At 39.0% G+C, this 18,711-nt stretch overlaps 1 protein-coding gene across 26 annotated transcripts in view; it reads left to right on the forward strand.

Moving 5' to 3' along the window:
• MACF1 (microtubule actin crosslinking factor 1) overlaps positions 1-18,711 on the forward strand; it is a 358,950-nt gene that overhangs the window by 161,704 nt on the left and 178,535 nt on the right. For 10 of the 26 annotated variants that reach the window (XM_075996850.1, XM_075996857.1, XM_075996855.1 and 7 more), the window contains exon 1: positions 4,275-9,046. The exons of 13 other annotated variants lie outside the window; for them this stretch is intronic. In XM_075996850.1, coding sequence (XP_075852965.1) covers positions 8,021-9,046 — 1,026 coding nt within the window. In that variant the 5' untranslated portion in view covers positions 4,275-8,020. Of the gene's footprint in view, positions 1-4,274; positions 9,047-18,711 lie in introns of those variants that run through there. 3 more of the 26 variants (XM_075996869.1, XM_075996870.1, XM_075996884.1) reach the window with 2 other exon arrangements.

The raw sequence follows: 18,711 nt of genomic DNA on the forward strand, positions 1-18,711 counted from the left end.
GGCCTAAAGCACCCCAACATTGTAACAAGGACCGTAGTAGTTATGAGCCAGGAACCATGGACAAAAACCAACATATGTATCATAAAACCACAGTGTGTATCTCTGAAGATAAATACTCTTTGTTAAGCAAACCACAATAATATTACACTTTTAGAATAGTAACTCTTAAAATCATCAAATATCTGACCAGTGTTCAGATTTTCCCAATTATCTCATTTAAAAAAAATAGTTGGTTTGAATCAGGATCCAAACAAGGTCCACATATTGCATTAAATCCCTCTCCTCTCCTTCCTTTATTCCTGCAATTTGTTGAGGAAATCAGGTCTTTTGTCCTATTAGGTTTGTAAAGATGCTGATGGCATCTCTGGGATGTCTTCTAAAAATGTCCTTCATCCTTGTATTGTATTGCCCATAAACTGGTGATTTAAAGCTAGACCCAAGGCTCAATCACATTCTTTTTTTTTTTTTTTTTTTTTGTATACAAGAATGGTGATGCTGTGTTGTTTGTTTTTATTGCTGCACATCAGGATGCACATACTGTATTTGTTGTTCCTCTTTTGGGGATGTCATGATTGATTAGTGAGTTCAGGTATTATCAGCTTGATTCATCCATTTTCCATTCCCTACTCACTCTTCACCATATAGTTTTAGCAGCTACTGATCATCATTGCTAGTTCCATTATTTCATTCGAGGTTGCAAAGTGGTCATTATTTGAATTCTGTTATTCTTCATTATTTGGTTGGGCTACTTCTATGAGGAACTTCACCTCATCAACTACCTTGAGGGATAGTTTCTACAGGAAAGGCAAGATAAATGATCTCATCTTTCCCTCCGTTTACCAGTTTTCAGAGTTCCCTGAGACTCTCCAAGGTGACCAATGAAAGTTTCTTTGTTGACCTTTTTTTTCTTTTAAAGTATCACTATGACTCATGAATTTTTAACAGACTTAATGTGTTCAATCAAATATAGTTATCATTTTTCCTAATACTCAAATAGCTCCATCTTTGGCCAATAAGAGCCTTTCAAGTTGACTCTGAGTCCTTTGGCATGACTCCAGCAGCCTTTGGTAATTTCCTTTATTTCTTATGTGATGAGATATTCCCGACTCTTTTTATATATTTCCTGTCCCAAGCCTGAAATTCTCCATTTCTCTTAGAAACCAGTTCTCTATTAATTGACCATAATTTGAGTGCTACTGGGTTGCTCATTTGTTTCTGTGCTTTTCCTATGGACAGAGGTAGGCAATAATTTTATTTTTCTCTTTAAACAAATTATTAATTTATACTGACATTTCTAATTCAAATTTATGATTACAGGGTTTTGTTTTTTTTAAACTTCTTTGACGTTGTTTGTACCCCTTTTTTCATATACAGAAAATCTTGATCCTGACAATGGTAATATAATTACTTATTTCCTTTTACACACACATCCCTGTAAAATCATATATATTATTTGTAATATATATAAATCAAAGTAACAACATCACTGTTATTATTAGCAATATAATTAATTAAAAGCTTGTAATTTCTTTGCAGTTCTTTTTTCCTTAGTGTATATCTCCTAAGGATGTGCAAATAATTGTATTTTAAAGTTACTTGAAATACAGTAATATCTGTGTTGTTAAGCTACCAGTGTTTTTATTTGCTTTCAACTTTTTAGGGATTACTTTTTTCTCTTTCAATTTTATTTTATGTTATGTCAATCATTTACATTGTTCCAAAGGGTAAAAAGTAAATGCAAGGTGTATTCAGAGAAGTCTAACTTTCATCTCTATCTGTTTCACCTCTATCCTGTTTTCTCACCTTTTGCTATAGTTAGCTCAATGTTTTAACATACCTTTTTGGTTATCATTCTATTGTTTGTTTATTTTAGGAAAATGCATTAATTTTTAAAAAGCGCTTTATTGGGATGTTATTTATATACCATAAAATTCACCCATGTGTATTATGTGATTCAGTGATTTTTATGAGTTGTACAACCATCACCCTAATTTAGTTTTGGAACATTCTTGTCATCCCAGTAAATTCCCTCTTGTCCATTCACAGTTGTTGTTCACTCCTATCACGAGCTTCAGAAAACCACTAATCTATTTCCTATCTCTAGATACAACTAGTCTGGGCACTTCATATAAATGGAATCATGCAATAGATGGTCTTTGTATCTGGCTTCTTTCTCTTAGCATAATTTTTTTGGTATCATCCCTTTTGCATATATTAGTACTTCATTCTTTTTTAATGCTGAATAGTATTCTGTTGTAGTGATATGCTGTATATTTTGTTTATTAGCAGTTGATGGACATTTGTGTTGTTTTCACTTTTAGGCCATTATAAATAATGCTGATATGAATATTTGCAGGCCAGTCTTTTTTTGTTTTGTTTTGTTTTACTATTTTTATTTCAAAGCACATCATGTACATTTGTCAATTACTATAATCATCCTTATTTATATAAGGAAAACTGATGACAGGTAAATTTACCCACATAAAGTCACATCATTTTTTTAAAGTATCACATATTCAATTTAGCAAGTATTTATTAAGTGGATACTTGTATGCCAGGTACTCTTCCAGGGGCTACATAAAAGTGGTCAACAAAATGGGCAAAATCCATGTCTTCATAGAATTTTTATTCAGAAAATGAATTATTTATTTATTAAATCTTATTTCATAATTTTCAGATATATGCAAATAACAAGTTAGTGGAATGATGTGATAAAGAAATTTAGGGATTATGTTACACTGGGTTATTTAAAATGGACTCTTTCTGGAAATAGCCATATTTAACATCTTATCTGATACCTCAATGAAATATGAGGATCCAGAAAAAAATATCTGATATCACAGATTCCTTAGCAGAAGGAAAGTACTTGGCATGTTCGAAGGATAAATAGAGCATGTCTGTGGCTGGAGAAAATAGAGAAAGATAAGAGAGAAGGGAACTTTGACTGATAAACCAAGTAAGTTTATAAGATTTTCTTTCCCTAATCTCCTTCTCCCTTTTATTAGAAGTATGCACTAGTTAATTATATCCCTGAGCATTAAAAAAGACACACTAAAAGTGTAGAGAACTTTTCTTTGTACTTATATTTTCTTTGTTGACATTAATCTGTTTCATTCTAATTGCTGCAGTCAAACACTAAATGGGGTTCTATGTTGATCTCAATTATTAATAAATAGAAGTCAAAGGTGAGTGAAAAGCAACTCAGGAATCAACAGCACTGATGAATACATTTTAAGTCAGGAATATGTGACTTTGATTTGTCCCAGCAGTATGACACAAACGCACTGACAAAGTAGATGAAACTTAGCCTGTTGCAGACCAGTCTGTATGGGGATTTATGTTTTTATTTCTCTTGTGTTTATACCTAGGAGCGGAATTGCTGGATTGTATGGTAAATTTAACTTTTTAAGAAACTACCAAACTACTTTCTAAAGTGGCTGTACCATTTACATTTCTACCAGCAATGTATTATTATATGAGAGTTCCTGTTTCTCCACATCTTCCCCAGTATTTATTGTCTGTTTTAGATTACAGCCATCACAATGAGTGTAAAATTGTATCTCCTGTGGTTTTACTTTATAGGGAAATATATTCTTTAATTGAATTCTACAAACATTTATAGAGAACCAACTATGAGCAAGGTCGTAGGTAGAGCCTATGGAAGAAACAGAATCAAACTGGGTACAGACTATAGTTCGACTGGATAATTCAGGGGAGAAGAGACATACCATAAAATGAATTGATAGAGGTTTTGGAGGTGTGGGACAGGGTGATGGAACACAGTATGAAATCTACAGTTGACAGCAATTGTTGGTAACAACGTGTTATAATTATTAATGGACCTTATTACTTCCAGGGCTTTTGACCTAGCCCACTGTTCTTTCCTGTTACCAATTTTACAGAAAGGTATAAACAGCTTTGGCCTAGTCTTCTATCTACTATACTTTTCTTAGTTTGCTATTTTAGCACAGAATACCTGTTTGTCTTCTCTTAGCTCTGCTACCCATTTTCCAAGTTGCAGCTAACTACCAATTCCTTGTCTTCACTGTTCTTGAAGGCTAGGTGTTTGCCTGTACTAGTTAAGCATTTAGGAGTGTGGGGAAAGGTTCCCTGCTTGCAGAGTTTTTGATTGATTGATAAAGAGATCATGTAGCACCTCTATCCTCCCTGTCTTGGCAACAGACAGGGCATGATATGTCTGTTGCTATTTATCAATGTGGTTTTCTAGTCTTTTTTTTTTTTTTTTTTTTTTTTTTTTTTTTTTTTTTCTTAAGGGGAGTTAATACAGTTGTATGGTTTTCTAGTCTTTTATGATTATCTATTAGCTATTCTCACCAAGAACACATACTATATAAAGCCAAATAGAAATGTAGAGTAGAACTGTTAAATTAGGGAATCAGCAAAATAATCATGATAGTCAATCTCTGTTATTGATGCTAATGAAGTAAAATAATGATGTATATGTAGATATAAGTATTTCTTTCCAAGCTTGTTTTAAAATATATGTGAAGATTTATAGTTTTTCTAAAAGATATAAGTTCTTGATAGACTCTGACAAAACTAGATTTCCAGATCTCAAATGTTTGTTAAATACTAGTATATGTCTAACATTCAGAAATTAAAAAAACAAAACAAAACAGAGAGTTCAGGTAAAGGGTGGTTCTAGCTGGCTAGTCTTGAGGTTTACATTTTTTGGGTACTTTATGGTACTTTGTGCTTAGCATATAGATGAGGCAAAAGGAAAATGCATGAAGAATATGTAGACCCTAAAAGTCTGCTTTCCCATGTGTTAAGAGCCCAGGCTAGACAACAAAAGGTCCAGGTGGAAGTTGTGATCAGAGTTAACTTAGTAAAATAGTGGAAGCAGCCCCTAAGAAGAAAAACAAGCACCCAAACTTTGGATTTTGGAACATATCTACTTTCCTTTGAGCCTAGTCAAAAAGAAAAAAAGGAAGGAAGGAAGGAAGAAAAAAAGGAAGGAAGGAAGAAAAAAAGAAAAGGAAGGAAGGAAGGAAGGAAGCTCTTCAACTTACAGTGGGGTTGTGTCCTGATAACTCCATCGTAAGTTGAAAATAATGCAAGCCAAAAATGCTTTTAATACACCTAACCTACTGACCATCATAGCTTAGCCTAGCCTACCTTAAATGTCCTCAGAACAATTACATTAGCCTATAGTTGGGCAAAATCATCTAACACAAAGCTTATTTTATAATAAAGTATCTCATGTAATTTATTGAAAACTACTAAAAGTAAAAAACAGAATGGTTATATGGGTTCACAAAGTACAGTTTCAACTGAATGAATATAGATTTTGCACCACTGTAAACTCAAAAATCATTTAAGTCAAACCATCTTAAGTCAGGGACCTTCTATATATTAGGATCCTCCCAGGGATTTGGAGGTGTCTCATAACTTTTAGCTTTAGTAATAAATGGGAAGAAAAGGGATTTACTGTAGATCAGGCATTGAGCCAAGTACTTTACAGACATTATCTCATTAACCTGGTCTACAGCCCCATTAAGTAGGTGGCAGTATGTACATTTTACAGGTAAGGAAACTGAATCACCCAGTAGATTACTTAAGTTCCTTAGCTAGTAAGTTATCAAAGCTGGGAATTTGAACCTAGGTCTGCTTAGTAAAATCTCTCCTCCTTTCCTAGACCAGTTTTTCTCTGGAGCAGAAGGAAATGAAGGCCTGATTTGTCTGACATATGCAGAAATTTAAAAAAGAATAGGCTCACAGAAGTAAATATCCTAGGATTTGTCAGGCTCTTCATAGAAACTCTACAGCATTAGGCGTCATATTAAGCAGCTCTCTTCTGAGTTGATCAATTTCAGGAATTTGTTTTGCTTGTATTTCATTAATAAAAGTCAAGCACAGACCTTAGGGTGTGCAACTTAAAAATTTCATAATTCCAGTTTTACTCATTGGCGGAGTGAAGGTAGAGTACCTGCCTGAAGAACTTCATATTGCAATATTAGAGTTTCTGTTAAGTGTTCCGCTGTGGTCTGAGTTTCTCTCCCACGCTATCTCCCTCTTATTTCTTGCTGTGGTTTGTGACGGCCATAAGATGGTGCTGCAGCTTTGCAGTCAGCCTCAGGAAAAGGCTTAGGGGAGAAACACCTACTGCAGTTTTGGATGAGGCGTGGTAAGGTCTCAGAAGGGATTGTGTAGAAGCTGTTGTTTTAGTGCTTCTTGTTGCTTTCCTTTTGTGGTCTTTTCCTTTATCTATCCTTGTAGGTTTCTAGGAAAGGTAGGGCTAGGTAGGGCTGTGCTGGTATAAGTCTTTAGGGCTTGTACAGAGCCCAGGCAGGCTGCTGCTTCCTGCTGTGTGGTGTGGATTTTTTTGGTATAGAATAAATAGCTGCAATAGAAAAGAAACACATTTAACTTATTTTCTTCAACTCTATTCAGAGCCCTTTGGGTTGTAGTGGTTCTCATCTGTCAGAAGCTATACAAAAAAAATTGGGGTGAGGGGATCCCATTGACATTGCAGGGTGATTTTTGAATCCAATTTTTACAATCTGAAATTCAGACTTCCTGCTGTACTGCAGTTGGACTAAAAAACACCCAAGCCTCATTTTAGAAGTTTCTTCTCTTGCTCCCAAATGTCAGCAAGTGTTATCTCTTTGTTTGAGCTTTTAGTCCATGCAGAGTCTAGTTGTCTGTTCAGAACAGTGGGGGAACCTCTCGTTTGGCACAACTGGCAGCTGAGCACAGACTTCTGTCCCTGAAGTAATTAGAGGTAGCAGTTGGGATGAAAATTAAAAGTCTTAAGGTCAAACAGAAGTTCGTTTTCTAGCTTTGCCACTTACTGGCTGTGTAAACTTGGGCAAATTAATCAACTTTCTTAAACCTCAGTTTCTTCACCTGTAAACTGTAAAATAATAGTTTTGACCTCGTATGGTTACTGTGAGAATTAAATGAGATGGTCCATATAAATAGCTTCACACATGCTTGGCACATAACAAGCGCAAAAAAGTGTTAGCTGTCTGCAGTGGCAGCATCAGTAATTACTGTTAAACATTTGTTGCAAGTATTGTTCAGCAGAGACCCTGTTTCTCTATTGTATTTGGAAGTGGTATCTTTTTACCAAGCTTCCATATACTGTAAACTGATTTTTGGGTTTTCCCTCTGTGTGTGTCATTTACCGGTAGAATTAACAAATCTTTCTCTTCTTCTCTTTCTTTCTTTCTTTTTTTTTAAGGGAAAAGGAGAGAAATAAATGCTACAGAAGGCTAGATCATTAAAGTCTGTGTTTCTTAACTGTGAAGAGTAGGCTCTGGTCTGTCTTCAGGTTACAATTTGATTAAAATAATTATATTGTATTCTGACCTGAAAAATGGAGAATATGTATATCTTGCTTGATATTTACTTTTGGGCATCTTGGTGCAACAATTAAAATCTATTTCATTTTGTAGTTTGGGAGCCATAATTGCAGCTTCCTCAGCCCTGGTTTTCTCCGCCCTTCCCTTCCTTTGCTGGTTGGTTCCAGCCGAGCTGGTTTGCTTTTTCTCTCTTTGATATTGTTCTCCTCCTCCTTCCTCCACGTTACCTTCTTCTGTGGCCTCTCTTCTTTTCCCCTCCCTTTTCCATTTACTCTTACGTTTTCCCTCTTCCTCCTCCCCCTCCCTAATTTCTCCCCTCCCCTCGTTTCTAGCTCCTTTTTGCTTTCTGTTTGTGTTACTGAGGGCAGTGCTCCAATTACCTCATATTTGGAGAGAGAAAGCTGCAGCCAATCCGGTTTCTGTCTGCTTTTAGGTCAAGTGATTTCTGAACTGCAGTGAGATGCTTTGAATTTGTCTTGTTGCAGCTCTGAGCCTGTAAGATGGCTGTCTGAATCGGCAGTGGCTAGAGGAGACAGAGAGAGGCGGGGAGGGAGGGAGGAAGAATTGGGGGATTGCTGGCATAGTGCATGTTTTTAAATGTGCATCGAATCCGATGAAGCCAAGGTCGGGATTTCTCTGGGATCCCGGGACTGGTTTAGCTGCGTTTTTGCTAAGATTAGGAGAGGAAAGAAATGGGAAATTCATTGGGCTGTGTTAAGGAGCCGAAAGAGTCAATAGCTATTCCTGAGAAGGCTCCCATATCTCCTAAGAAAAGGGTTCGGTTCAAAAGGAAGTGGAGGGGGAAGAAAATCCCTACTCCAGAGGCATCTCATGAGGAAGAACCCTTGGAAGAAACTGGAGTCACTGAAGAGACTGAAACCCTAATGAAGTTAACAGTGAGTCTCCGAAAGGAGGACGGAGTGGGAGGAGTAGAGCGTACCCCTCCAGACGTTTTGCTGCCTGGGGACTCAGCCTCCAACTCCGGGGTGGGCAATCAGGGGATGATAGTGCAGGTGAAGGAGAGATTCCAAGGGGAGATCCAGACTGCTCACCTTTTGTTAGAGAATGAGTCATCAGTTGCTGGAGGGGTCTGGGATTCCCTGGAAGAGGGGATGACTGTCATTGCTCACCTGCGTGATAACCCAGCGGAAAGGAACTGCCAGAAGTCAGTGAGCCAACTGGTGGAATTTCCGAGGACAGCATCCTGCAGCAGCAGGGCTGTGCTGCTCCCTTTGCAAGGAGAGACTGCAGTGGAAAAAGGAAGTACTCTGCTTGGGCTTCGGAGCAGCACTTTGCCTAGGAAGACAGACTCCCCCACTGGCACAGGAAATCAAGAACAACTTTCAGAGGACTGGAGTGTGGGGGGAGGAACAAAGAGTATTTCAAATGCCCCTCAGACAGGTTCCTGGATTGCAGAATGTTCTGTTCCTTCATCACTGCTGGACCAGTCGGGAGCCCAGAGAGGCACAGAGCCTGCCCATGTGGGTTGGGTGCCCCCACAGGGTCCCAGACTGCCTCCTTCTCAGAGTGATTTGTCCATCAGTGGCATGACTGTGAGCATTTTGCCCTCCTCCTCTGGCTATGGCAGTGATGGGCTGCGCTTACATGGGATCCAGCCTAAAGATACAGAACCTGAAAAGAGTTCCACGTCCTTCTCTGAAGAGGATGGCACCCTTTCTTTGGAGGCAAGCCACACCCCATCTTGGGGTCTAGAAGAGGTAGGTGGGCATGTTCAAGGAATAATCGAACTACTGTTTGGATTCCTGGCCCTCAAATGTATTAAATTAGAGTGTGGTAAGCAGTGAGGATCTTGGTGCTTCTCAAACTCACCCCCATAATGAGTACTGTGAGTTAGTGACTGCTGGGGCTCAGCAAGCAGAATCTATTTCAGGTTTGCCCTTTGGTGCTTGAAACCAAGTCTTGTCTCTGGGGAATCCCTGATTCTGGGTAGCCAGGCAACATAATTGCTTGAGCTATCTGGTGGAGTTCTCTCTCAAGGTGCAGTGCTAGATACTACTTACTCTCCGGCAGGTCTGTTTACCAGTTTCCCTGCTACAGGTTGTGGGGTATCACAAAGGACAATGGGGAGGCCTAGCTGAATCTCTGAAATGAATGTGGAAGGGGTGAGGTAGCTTTCTTCAGCGTACTTGCTCTTCTTCCCTGGAAAATGATGCTCTTTCTAGAGCTGATGCAATCCCATTCCTGTGGAAAACTCTCGTTCAGTATTGTATAGGTGGAAAGTGCTCATCCTTCTTTGGTTCCTAATTCCAGGATTAGAGGAGGGGGGCATAGAGTTATCCAGGGATTAGTCGAGAGAGAGAGAGAGAGAGAGAGAGAGAGAGAGAGAGAGAGAGAGAGAGAGAGAGAGAGAGAGAGAGAGAGAGAGAGAGAGAGAGAGAGAGAGAGAGAGAGAGGGAGAGGTATTAGGTTCAAAGCTAGAAAAGTTTGTGGTTGAACTTGTTTGGAGCTTTGTCATGTTTTTGTTTTTGAGGTATATATTAAGGCATAGGTAGTTATGGTTGCTGTGGGTGTTTTTAAGGGTCAAGGAGCAAGAGAGAATTCAGAAATATGGACACTGAGATAAGCACTCAGCAAGACCTTGGTGAGACACAGCATTTGGCATGTGGGTGTGTGATTGAAGTTATAATTCCCCAGTGGCCAAAGAACTTTTACTGGCATGTTGGTTTCTGCAGCAGGAGAAATAAAAACTTCAGGATCTCAAGGCAGCAAGAGGTGGAAGATGAAGTAGGACACTTTCCTTGCCTAGACTGTGGGCAGCTGACACTACAGAGAGGCCCTGATATATGCCGAACAGGGATGTGGCCCCCCCTACTGCTGCCCTGCTTATCACCAACAGCACAAGGCTGAGGACAGATATGAGTTTTAAGCTGATCTGTGTTTAAAATTTCCCCTGGGGATGGGTTTCCTCCATGGATAGCCCCATCTCAGTACCCTTTATTATTAAAGTTTGGAGGCTCCCAACAATTTGAAGAAAAAGTAGCCATTGAAAAATACCTGTTATATGGATGGGCAAGAGTCTCCTTGGTTTCATGTAAAAATAGATGTATGTGTGTGTTTGCACATGCACAAACATATGTTATGGCAGGAAGGAGGGTAGTGAGACTACTGGGATGGGGCATGTGAGTATTTGTGTTTCACTGGATAAGAGGGAATGTCAAAGTCAACTTGTATCTTGTAAAAGTTGGACTGGATATTGAGTAGTTGATGGTAAAACCAACTGCTGAACTGATTGGTCTTTTAATACCACTGGCATTGAAGTTGACATTATGGGGTCATCATAATATTATAGGATATATGTTCATAATCAAGTGTGAGATTTTTAGGAAGCTTAGAGAGTAAAATTTTAGGAAACTCCTGCTGAAATCAATCTTAGATAATGGACCATGGATAGCAGTGGTGCTTTTGTATGGGCTGGATCTCCACCCTGGGAAGGAAAGTCCTGCATGAGTCTGTAAGGAGTCCTAAAGAAAAGATTAGTAGGAGAAACCTTTGGACCGTGATCTGTAGTTTCACAGTATTTCTTTTTTTTAAGACAGAGCCTCACTTTGTTGCTCAGGCTATAGTGAGTGCTGTGGCATCAGCCTAGCTCACAGCAACCTCAAACTCCTGGGCTCAAGCAATCCTGCTGCCTCAGCCTCCCAAGTAGCTGGGACTACAGGCATGTGCCACCATGCCTTGTTGATTTTTTCTATATATATTAGTTGACCAATTAATTTCTTTCTATTTATAGTAGAGATGGGGTCTCGCTCTTGCTCAGGCTGGTTTCGAACTCCTGACCTCGAGCAATCCACCCGCCTTGGCCTCCCAGAGTGCTAGGATTACAGGCGTGAGCCACCATGCCCGGCAGGTTTCGCAGTATTGACAGTGGTGTGATTCTTTTGCTGTTCAGCATGAGTCAAATTGGTATATGACATTTTCTGGGCAGCCAACCTCTGGATCCATTCCTTCTACCCTTTCCATGCAGACAGAAACAGCCAGACCACTCAGTTATAGCCAAGGCTGAAAAACTAAATGACTGGCTCTCAGCTCAGACACCTGGCAGGTTCTGAGGCTCCATGTCCATGTGTGATGCAGGGACCACAAGCTAACCATCCTGTATGACAGATAAGAAGTAACTTCTCAAGATAAGTGGGAAATCCCTTCAGAAAGAAAGTTCTTAATGCCAAAGGCCTGAAACACCCACTGGTCTCTGAAGGAACTATCTTCAGGGAGCTGCTCCCCTCACTTGCGGCTGTTCACAGGCCTTCAGGACAGACGGCAGCAGCCAGGGACAGAGAGGGCAGCGTGTACTGACACCGATACTCCAGGCGAGAGCATCTGACTGGGGTGTGAGCTCCCTCTGCCGAGGCTGGGAGCGCTGGGAGGACATGGGTCAGAAGAGCAGCTGCTGTCATTCACACGCCAGCACCAGCTACTTCCTAAACAGGAGACAGCTGGCAGTTCAACAGAGTTGATTTTTTGCTTGCTTTTTTGGTGCTTGTTTTTTTTTGTTTGTTTGTTTTTTGTTTTTGAATATGTCAGAGAAGTAACCCTCCTCAGAAAATAACTCGAGTTCCAGAGTGGTGTCTGTCTTCTGCATAACTCAGGCAGCATTCTCTCTCCTGTTGATTATTAGTCCAGGACATGTTGATGGGAGTGGGGCCAGGCGATCGCTAGACTTTGCAATGGTTTTAGGGCTTTTCAGGGTAGAGAGAACTGGGAACTGCTTCTGATTCTTGCTGAATGTGGAGTTTAGATAATGAAGATAAAGGGTCTGCTTTCCTGTTCATCTGATATAGTTGATACTTCCCTTGTCGGTAAATAGTTAACACAGAAGCAGGATGGGGATGGTCAGCTGACAAAAATGGTTTGCAGAATGATAAGTAGACTAGGATTTGGAGCTGGATAGGAATAGGCTAATAGCAATTGTACTTTGATGTCAGACAAAGACCTTCTCTAGCCCATTCCTTCTCACAAGACTCTGTCCCCAGCTGCCATCAATATCTATAATACCTGGCTTATTTGAACAAGGAAAATTGTTGAAAATCCCTTCCTCCTCCCCATCTTGGCTCCTGCTGCCAATCTCTTGCCCATACTGGAATCCCGTTGAATGAAGAATTTGACTCTGTATTCCAGTGTCCTTGCCACAAACCCATAAGTATCTACAATTTCAGGTAAATAGATAGCACTGAGGGCTAAAAATGATGAAAAAGAGATCGATTGGTGTATTATTTTCTGGGCTCAGCCTTTTCAGTTTACAAGTATCCCTTTCCCACGTTTCCTCTTTAATTATAGGGAAAGTTATTTTACTAATTTTGGCATTCTGTTGTAAGAAGAAAGCAAAATGAACCAGCTGATATTACTGGAGGAAGGCAGAAGTTAGAGCTTTTTTAAAGAAAGGATTTGTTTCTTTTATAAAAAATTTTTACTTAATTAAAAATATTACCAATGAATCATAATTATTTGTTAGGTATAACAATAGTGTTGTGGTTGTTTTGTTAAAAAAGAGTCCTTTTAGAGATATATACTGAAATGGGATATGTGATATTTGCTTTATAATAATAGGGGAGGGGCAAAATGGGTAGAGTATAGATGAGACGAGCTTAGCTATGTGTTGATAATGGTTGAAACTGGGTGAAACATAGGAACTCATTATACTGTTCTGTCTCCTTTTGTATTTGAAAATTTCCATTTCAAATGAGAAGTTAAGAAAAATTGCACAAAAATAAAAATGGAATGTTAAGAAAATAAATTGTATAAAAATAAATGTAATAATAACAGTAAAATTACTATATAATGTGAATACAGTTGACCCTCTGCATCATGGGTTCCACATCTGTGGATTCAACCTACTATGAATTGAAAATATTTGGGAAAAAAATTATGCCTGTACTGAACATGTACTGACTTTTTCTCTTTGTTATTATTCCCTAAATAGCACACAGTATAACAACTATTTACATAGCATCTACCTGTGTTAGGTACTATAAGTAATCTAGAGATGATTTAAAAGATGTGTATAGATGATGTGTATCGCTTGAGCCCAGGAGTTTGAGGTTGCTGTGAGCTAGGCTGATGCCACGGCACTCACTCTAGCCTGGGCAACAAAGTGAGACTCTGTCTCAAAAAAAAAAAAAAAAAAAAAGATATGTATAGATTATACTCAAATACTATATCATTTGATATCTGAAACTTGATCATCCGTGGATTTTGGTATCCTCAGATTTTGGTATCTGAGGGAGGTCCTGGAACCAATCCCCCATGAATACCTAGGGATAACTGTACTGAAAGGGGTTAATATCCAGAATATATGAAATGTTGTATAGGGAAAGTGGTTTAAGAGTGTGGAGCCAGATTGGCTGGGTTTGAATCCAGTTCTACCACTTACTAGCAATATACCTTTGGGCAAGTTACTTCTCTGTGCCACAATTTTCTCATTTGGAAATTGAAGATAAAAATAGTATATACTTAATAGTGTTGTTATGAGAACTATATGAGTTAATATAAGTAAAGCACAATAGATGTTAGTTATTAATATTTTATTTAAAGCATCCCTCAAATAAGAACAACACAAAAGACAAACACCCTTGTAGAAAAATAGGGGAAAGCCCAGGAATAAGCAATTCACAAAAAACCAAATCCAAATGCCTCATGCATATAAGAAGACTTTCTCACTAATAATCAGGTTATAAAAATCAATACAACAGGCAAATGGTCACGGTGGCTCATGCCTGTAATCCCAGCACTTCAGGAGACCCAGGCAGGAGGATCTCTTGAGGCCAGGAGTTCAAGACCAGCCTGAGCAACATAGCAAGACCCTGTCTCTACAAAAAATTAAAAAAATAAAATTAGCCAAGTGTGGTGCTTGCCATAGTCCTAGTTACTTGGGAGGCTGAGGCAGGAGAATTACTTGAGCCCAGGAGTATAAAGTTTTTACAGTGAGCTATGATGGTGCCACTGCACTATAGCCTGGGTGACAGAGTGAGGCCTTGTCTTCAAAAATAACCCCAACAATAAGATACCATTTTATACCCACCATATTGGCTGAAAATACTTAGCATAGGAGAGGATGTAAAATGATGGAAAAACATCTTCATAGCCTATGGATGAAAGTATAAATTGGTACTGTTATATAGAGAGTAGTATGACAATATTTTATAAAATTGAAAAATGCCTATATTCTATGACCTAGGATTTCCATTCTAGTTATATTCCCTAGTGAGACTGCTAAGACTCTGATTTTCACTCCTGACCTTTACCTAAGTCTCATATTGGTAATAAACACCATCTTTCTCTCTATTCCCACAAACAGCTGCTATCAGATCACTTTGGCTGGCATTTGTAATGAACCACTGCACTGTGTCTCATCTGCTTCTTGAATGAAAGTTTTTGGTTTTTGGTTTGTTTGTTTGTTTTGAGACAGAGTCTCGCTTTGTTGCCCAGGCTAGAGTGAGTGCTGTGGTGTCAGCCTAGTTCACAGCAACCTAACTCCTGGGCTCAAGCGATCCTGCTGCCTCAGCCTCCCGAGTAGCTGGGACTACAGGCATGCGCCACCATGCCTGGCTAATTTTTTCTATATATATTAGTTAGCCAATTAATTTCTTTCTATTTATAGTAGAGACAGGCTCTCGCTCTTGCTCAGGCTGGTTTCGAACTCCTGACCTCGAGCAATCCACCCTCCTCGGCCTCCCAGGCTTCCCAGAGTGCTAGGATTATAGGCGTCAGCCACCGCACTGCCTTGAATGAAAGTTTTGAAGGTCTAATGCAGGCATCCTCAAGCTACAGCCCTCAGGCCACATGCGGGTGTTTTTGCCCATTTGTTTTTTTACATCAAAATAAGATATGTGCAGTGTGCATAGGGATTTGTTCATAGTTTTTTTTTAAACTATAGTTCAGCCCTCCAATGGTCTGAGGGACAGTGAGCTGGCCCCCTGTTTAAAAAATTGAGGACCCCTGGTGTAATGCCTTCTCTGTAGTGGGATAAGGTCAGTTAGAAACTTCCTCAGAATATCTGATCTTATTCCCTGAGACTTATATAGACCTACAAAGTCCAAACTCTTCAAGCTGGTATACACCCCCTTCGGAATCTGTCTAATCTTTTCTCCTATCAGTTCCCAATTTGAACCTTCCTAGTTTAACAGGTCACCCCCTTAACTATCTATTATTCCTGTTTCAACTTATCTTGATTTCTTATGTAAACTTTGTTTATACCCAATTTCTACCTGGAATTCTTTTTTTTCCATTCTCTTTGTCTATTCTATAGCATCCTTCAAGGATGTGTTTGAATTATATTTCTTCAAGAAATCTTTTGGGCTGGATGCAGTGGCTTACATTTGTAATCCTAGCACTCTGAGAGGCTGAGGCAGGAGGATTGCTTGAGGTCAGGAGTTCGAGACCAGCCTGAGCAAGAGCAAGACCCCATCTCTACTAAAAAAAAAAAAATAGAAAGAAATTAGCCGAACAACTAAAAATATATAGAAAAAATTAGCCGGGCATGGTGGCACATGCCTATAGTCCCAGCTACTAGGGAGGCTGAGGCAGGAGGATCGCGTTGAGCCCAGGAGTTTGAGGTTGCTTTGAGCTAGGCTGACGCCACAGCACTCACTCTAGCCTGGGCAACAAAGCAAGACTCTGTCTCAAGATAGATAGATAGATAGATAGATAGATAGATAGATAGATAGATAGATAGATAGATATTAGCTGGATAACTAAAAATATATAGAAGAAATTAGCAGGCATGGTGGCACATGCCTATAGTCCCAGCTACTAGGGAGGCTGAGGCAGGAGGATCACCTTGAGCCCAGGAGTTTGAGGTTGCTTTGAGCTAGGCTGATGCCCGGCACTCACTCTAGCCTGGGCAACAAAGCGAGACTCTGTCTCAAGATAGATAGATAGATAGATAGATAGATAGATAGATAGATAGATAGATAGATAGATAGATAGATAGATAGAAAGAAAGAAATAAATTAGCTGGATAACTAAAAATAAATAGAAGAAATTAGCGGGCATGGTGGCACATGCCTGTAATCCCAGCTACTTGGGAGACTGAGGCAGAAGGATTGCTTGAGCCCAGGAGTTTGAGGTTGCTGTGAGCTAGGCTGACGCCACAGCACGCTAGCCCAGGCAACAGAGTGAGACTCGGTCTCAAAAAACAGAAAAAAAACCCCAAAAAAAACCAAAACCTTTTGATCATTCCAGTCTACATTAATATTCTATTCTGCTTAGATTCTGTATTGGATATTATTGTAATGATTGCTCTTTTGGCATTAAATTATGCATGACTCTTTCATGTGACCTACCACATATGACTAAATATAAGGTGAACATTTTTTACATCTAGAAATTAGCTTTTAGGAAAGAGGGATTCTCTTTGTTTTTGACTTCTTGTTATTGAGCTCTTAGTGAGGTTATAGTCAGTTTATGAAAAAGAATGAATAAATCTGTGTCACCATCTGCTAGCTCAATTAATATTAGTTTTTGTGACGATCAACTGACATAATTGGTTAAACAAAAAAGAGAGTTGGTCCGAGTGCAGTGGTGTTTACAACTAATTGTTCACAACCAGTTACAGAGTCCTTCATTCCTTCTCCATTCCCACTGTTTCACTTGACTAGTAAAAAAATTAAAAAAAGAGCGACCAAAAATCTAAGAAGGTTTTAGTTACTGTTCTTGGGAATATAACTTCCTAATTTGAATGTATTGAATGTAATTTTGTATAAGCCGTAACGTTAAATCTTTGTAAAAGCCTTAACATTAATCACTTATAAAATGCACATGCGCACATATATACAGAGCAAGTGGTCACTTCATGGAGGTCATGGATCAGAAAAAAAACGAATCTAGTGTTATGCAACTGGATTCTTGTGGTTTGATATGAAATCTCTAGAGACATAATGGACTGAGAAAAGTCTTCTTGTATCTCTAAAATCTTAAAAAGAAACATAGATGATTTTTTTAAAACTTCACTGAAAAAGTAGCTTTATTGATGAAAAAGACATTGATGTCAAAAATGCATGTGAAGTTTGAATAATATGCTTTTTTGAAATGTAAAGGCAGAAAAAGCATTAATACTAAATTAATGCATTAGATATGCTCCTTAATTTTAACTATATGTATATGTGTAAACAAATTTCTAAAAGTTCATAGCCAGGCACAGTGGCACACCTCTAGTCCTAGGTACTCAGGAGGCTGAAGTGGGAGGATCAGTTAGGTAGGCCCAGGAGTGTGGAGTTGTAATGTGCCCTGCCACTGCACTGTTGCAGCTTGTGTAGCCTGGGCAACATAACAAGAACTTGTCCCTCAAAAAAATTTTTTTAAATAAAAGTTTACACATTCATTCAAGAGGACCACAAAGTTCTTCTTCCTCTCTCCCTCATTTACTTCTACCCAACTGTTGTCGTTTGGGACAACCTTATTTTAGTTAGTTATGGCATGTCTCCACTATGTTCTTGCAGGGCAAGCATGTTTTTTGTTTGTTTGTTTGTTTTCCCGCTTTCCCCCTGGCTAACACCTACTTAAAACTCAGCACAGATGTTATTGTCTCTGAGCAGTCCTTTGACATTGCTGGTTGGGTTACTTGCTTACCTCTGTCACAAAATTGATTTCTGTATAGAAAATTGTCACCCTGACTGAATTGCTTGAGCTTGAGGCCTGAGATTATGTTTTTATTTTGAGATACCAAAACTTAAAGCACTTAAAACATAATGGTTGCTCAAAAAATCTTAACAGAATAAATGGTGTGTGACTTTTTTTGTTCTCCATGGTGCCTGGCATAGTGTTGAGATGTCGTTCAATAAATACTGAATTATTGGGAAAACATTAAGTTTCTGGGAATGCTTCAGAGAAGGAATTAACCAAGCCTTGAAAAGTGTGAGTTGAAAGAAAATTCAAGTGGAATTTGCATATTCTCTGGCATGATATTGAGGTTGTCCTCTCTTTCCAAATGGTCTCCTGCTTAAAACCCAGATGAGGGAGAAAGCTCCCTGAAACTGAAGCTGGATTTTTGCATTTGGGAGATTAAGGTAAAAGCTTTTGCATAGCCCAAGGGACAGCACTGTGCGCACACATCACATGTGAGTATTATTACAAGAAGAGATGGACAGAAGCCAAATTTAATTACTGAGATGGTTGTGATGATAATCCCATTTTTCTTATCCAGTTTGCAGTCTAGGAAGGGCCCTAATCCAAGCAGGGTATTTTTTTCTTTCTCTTAGCGATTCAAACATTTCCCTGTCTCAGTACAGCTGTGTTTAAAATCTGAAGTAAAGCTGTTCATTGACATGGTTTTCAGTGCAATATATAGAAATACTGTGATTGGCAGATAGGAGATGTCATCAGAGAGATCGTGGTTGTATTGTAATGGACATGCAACATCAATTAACTA

The sequence above is a fragment of the Microcebus murinus genome, chromosome 2 (assembly GCF_040939455.1).
Source record: "Microcebus murinus isolate Inina chromosome 2, M.murinus_Inina_mat1.0, whole genome shotgun sequence".
Taxonomy (NCBI): Eukaryota; Metazoa; Chordata; class Mammalia; order Primates; family Cheirogaleidae; genus Microcebus; species Microcebus murinus.